This window comes from Anneissia japonica, unplaced genomic scaffold, assembly GCF_011630105.1.
Source record: "Anneissia japonica isolate Jap-2015-1 unplaced genomic scaffold, ASM1163010v1 scaffold288162_len571657_cov150, whole genome shotgun sequence".
NCBI classification, from domain to species: domain Eukaryota; kingdom Metazoa; phylum Echinodermata; class Crinoidea; order Comatulida; family Comatulidae; genus Anneissia; species Anneissia japonica.
In genome coordinates this window covers 418,129-423,074 of record NW_022753254.1, presented here as the reverse complement: position 1 = coordinate 423,074, position 4,946 = coordinate 418,129, and the positions used below count along the sequence as shown (strand labels likewise).

General features: G+C 34.7%; 1 protein-coding gene across 3 annotated transcripts in view; it reads right to left on the bottom strand.

The window, feature by feature from the left end:
• Positions 1–2,924: 2,924 nt before the first annotated feature.
• Positions 2,925–4,946, bottom strand: part of LOC117122811 (arylsulfatase G-like) — a 21,441-nt gene continuing 19,419 nt past the window's right edge. Inside the window, exon 11 of one of the 3 annotated variants that reach the window (XM_033268564.1) lies at positions 2,925–4,124. Coding sequence is in view for 1 of the 3 variants with exons in the window: in XM_033268565.1 (XP_033124456.1) it covers positions 4,216–4,487 (272 nt within the window). In the remaining 2 variants the exon portion in view is untranslated. Of the gene's footprint in view, positions 4,488–4,946 lie in introns of all 3 variants that reach the window. The other 2 variants (XM_033268565.1, XM_033268568.1) reach the window with 2 other exon arrangements.

Here is a 4,946-nt window from a genome sequence, read left to right as displayed (position 1 = left end):
GTATTTGGCTCAGGTGGGATATGACGACACGAGCACACGACCGTGTGTGAGCCTGTATGAGGTTCTTGTTGCACACGACCGTGTGTGAGCCTGTATGAGGTTCTTGTTTGGTTTGATTTTGTCCCAACGTACACACACACACACCACACACCATATTAATTATTTCGCAAATCCATCACCTTGAGTTTTAATTGACGAGGATCTAGACATTGAACTAATTAATCATCAAATAAAAAAAAACCAATATGGACATACGGAAAAAATAGCAAAGCGAGACTGTAAAATCGAATGTTATGAATAAATGATTGAAGTTAAGCAAATTCTGTGTAAATCATCTTGGAGATTAATCGCCATATGCAATGGCGAAATCATAAGTAGGTATGATCCAGGTATTCAGCTATGGAGTGGTGAAGTTGAGATCTGTGATACTAGTGTCTTACAGGAATGATTGTATACACCTTAATATAGTCACTCCATTAGTACTCATAATATGAGTACCAGAGAGCAACAGTGGCTTTCTTTGTAATCTCCGGACGAATTATGTATACTAAAACTAGGCCTATGTCTCAATTAATTATAATTTATATAAGGCGACCATGGTTGATAATATTATTCGAAATGACAGAAAAGTGGCGATTATGGATATATCAAGGTGTAATAACCATATTGTTTAGAATAATGAGAATAATCATAGAATATTTTATGATGGTCGTGACGTTTTATAAGATAGACCTCAACAATGATTGCCATTTATTATAGATTATACTTTATGATAAATTTTTAACTCGTTAGCTACGAATTACGATAATAGACGTGACGTTTTGCACATAACACGCTTATCACGCGTCAGATGATCAATTCTTATGTCTACGTCACAGTCGCGAGCCCGATTCACACCACAGTTGTTATTATCAAGACTATTTCGAATACGGAAAGCTGACGTATGTATTGGAGCTTTTGTAATTTTATAATAGGCCCATAACTACATAAACAGAGGCTTTAGCAAAATGCGCTCAATTATGATCGAACTATTATTATTATTATTGTTGCTGTTATTGTCATTGTTATTATTACTGTAAGGGTATATTAGTTACTATCGTAATGTATGTATACTTGGGATACACACAATATTGAATGTTTCTTTGAAGACAATACACAAGAACTGTCGATGACTGTCACGTTTAAATACACCGTAGATACACAGGGTTTAATATGGCGAGCCAAATTGTCATTTAATCGCAAATAAAGGCAGGTTAGTTTTAAATAAAGATATCTCTATTTTAAAAAGAGATTATGTTAGTTTTAAATGGAGATGTATGTAATTGAATATATTTGAGAATGTTTTTTTGAGGAGGCGTTTATTCGAGAGAGGCGTTTATTCAAGGGAGGCATTTATTTATTTTGGTGTAATATGGAAACGTAAGCCTATACTAATTTTAAATAGAGATATATCTGTTAATAGAGGGATATCTCTATTTACTATGATATCTCTATTTAAAACTAAAATATCTCTATTTGCGCTGTAGTTCTCCAGTTCGATTAATCGAGAGATCCTTAAACTTTCTTGGAAATCAGGTAAGTCATCATCTTGCTTTGCTCAAGTAAATACGGTCACACATTTACAAGAACAATAGAAAGAATACTTTAAACCAACACCATTACACCATCTCGCCAGATCTGTTGTTAACCTCCACTGAACATCTCCACGTAGATTTTAAATGAAAAGATAGGCATTATTATTACTGTGTTTAAAAATTATTTTATATAAAATTTTTGAGAACATGAGCAGTGGGTCCAGAGGCTTAATTTCTTGACAGTGAGGGATCCGATCCAAGGGGAAGACTAGAGCCTTGGTCAGGGTCCCAGACTATAATCCCGAGCAGGGTTCATGGCCATGGTGAGAGTTTTTATGGCTTAGTACGGCCCAAACTTGTGCCATTAGACCACAAGAATTAGAGATTGACAAACAAAATAACGTTATTTGAAAAATAAAATTAAAATCATCATCATCAACCCCAACCTTATCATCTCAAATCAACCACCATGCCCATGTGACCCCTGCACCTTATTTTCCTTCAAAAATTCTGAAAGTACGTCTCTAAACTTGATTTTAAATAAGACTTTGAAACCACTAAATCGTCAATATTTTCGGGGGCTTCGCCCCCTGAACCACTTTTAGAATATTTTGAGCGAAGCCTGACCACGCCCACTTTGGTCTCATCGCCCCACCCACCTCCGTCGGGCATATCATGGCGCCACCCCTGCTTTTTATCTTTGCTAATCGTATAAATATATCGTAAAAACCATACGAAGTTAAAGGAGACATTCCCGAAATGAAAAGGGGGCGTGGTACCTAAATTTCAAAAGGACATATCTTAAAAAAAAAAACCAATTGGAAATTGAAGCTGAAATTTTGGATTCTTTCTTTGACATATCGAGGCATTTTTAAATTTCTTGCTGATTTGAGCCTCTTGCTGACTTGAGGTGGTGTCAGCTCTCACGCATCCCTTACCGCCAAATCATGCATTCACCCCAGAAATACCCAGCTTGGGGATGGATTGGAAGAATATGTGGAAATGAAAATGATGTCACGATTGACTATACTAGTCCCCAGGGGCGGATCCAGAGATGTCCAAAAAAAAAGGGGGCGCGCGAAGGGGGCCCCCGAAAGTTGGCCGATCGAGACAACACTGTCCTAGGGGGTCCGAAATTTTTGTGTTCTAGACGCCCGAAAATAACATTTGAGTCGTTCTCTATCATTTCCCCCTTTTTTTTACCTCCCAAAAAGGGGGAGGGGTGGGCCGGGGCCGGGCCGGCCTAAATCCGCTCCTGGTCCCATAGAACGAAAGTCATAGGGAAAGTTATCTTTGCTTTTTTTTTTATAGATACTGTATCCGAATAATACATACAATCAAATACCAATATAGTCATTGCTTGAGTTTATTCAAAAAATAACTGTAAGCCTAAATTGAATGAAAGAAAATTTCTTTTTAAAAAAATATACTGTAAATCACATTACCATATTTAGTCATCCTGAATTTCAATGGAATACAACTGGTATTAAAATGCACAAAATTACCAGTACTGTACATACAAATATAAAAACAAATGCAAATATCATGGATACTAGTATCATGATATTGTTCTGAATGTAGCATAATAATAGATGTAGATAATAGAGGTGACGTTTTGAACATAATGATTAGTGTCTTATGATTGTATCTGCTTTTATATTGACGATACACACTTCATCACTGAAAACCCTTCCATCACACAATTTGCAGCCTTATCTTAATAATTAACTAACTTGCATAAATATCCTTTTACGATAAACCAGCATACAATTTTGCATTTGAATTTAGAACAAAATTAGCTTAAATAATTTAATTCTATTCTATATGGAATGCATTTGACTTCCTCATAAAACATTCTTTTATGATACTGCTAAACCAAGTCCAGCATACAATTTTGCATTTGAATTAAGGACAAAAAGCAGCTTAAATAATTTAATTTTTATCTACATGGAACACATTTGACCTCTTACTAAAATTAATATTCAATTAAAACTGTTTATCTATATAGATAATATATATTTATATATAAAGAAAACATACAAAACATTATAAACAACATGTTGCTTCCTTCAAAAGAAGAGCAACACAATGCACAAGTTACTAATAATATACATAAAAATATTACAAAGATATAGATATTATAAACAGGTAAGGTAAACCCATAATCATTACTGAGTTGTTGCCTCCCTCGAATAAACGCCCCTCAAAAACCCTGCTCAACAATAAATTCCCCAGGGTGTTAATTCAAATAAATATGGTATATAGTTTCTTTTTTAATCTAAAATCAAAATTTGTTGTTAATTTTTCCACTTTTTCCTTATGTACCGCTATAAAAAAACAGGAAAAAAGAAATGGGAATGCAGAACTAAATCCATATTCCATGGTCATTTTTAGTATTTTAACCCACTTAGTGAAACTAATTTGCTGTCATTGGGGGTGCATCCACCATCCCCAGTCTACACACATGGCAGCATGTATTTGCCTGAGTTTTTTTTTTTTTTTTTTGCATATTTATTCTTTACACAGTCAATAGTGCAAATACACTTTAAGTAGTACTTCTATTTCAGTACCTAGTTGTAGAGGGCGCACTTCTATTTCCATTATGAGATTGCAGATGGTGAACATTGATAATACTGTATGATTATAATGTACATCGGCAAACAACATGATTAGGATTACAACAAGGTTCAGCATCCGGCGACTGTGAGTAGTCCGCAGCCGTTGTATTGTCTTGAAATATACTCCAATCCATGCGCATACGTGCTAGTTTAATATGAGTGTATGCATCCTGATATTCGTTTGACTGTGAGTCCAGAGGGTGTTCTTCACCTGGGTCTGTCAGCAGGTTAAATATCAGAGGAGGGTTATGTCTTTGGATATCACCCCTGACTCCCCCGCAACCCTTAACACCACCTGAAAAACAAAGTTGGATTGTAAGAATAATTCTAATGCTGTCAATATACAACCATTTTTTTCAAAATTAATATTTTTACATATAATTTCTAGAATAAAAAGTATAGCCGCGTTAGTCTGTACAGTATAGAAAGTATAAAGTAAAAAACAGGAGACTGATGTGGACGAAAGCTAGAGAATAAATTATATATTGTTAGTCTCAAAAGTGCTGCTGTTTTTTACTTTATACTTTATATAGTTTCTATATAGCCATGTGAACATATAAACAAATAGGTAATAGATAAAAACAGTGCTCAAACATTAGAAGAAATGTTTGTATTGAGGATAGCTATCAAATGAAATAGTTCCTTTTCATATAAAAAAATGCTTCAATTCAAAGATAACTGAAAAGAAAATTCAAGCTGCCACAAGCACACTATTTAGTCCTTATATTTGAGAGGGAATTCATCAAGATATATC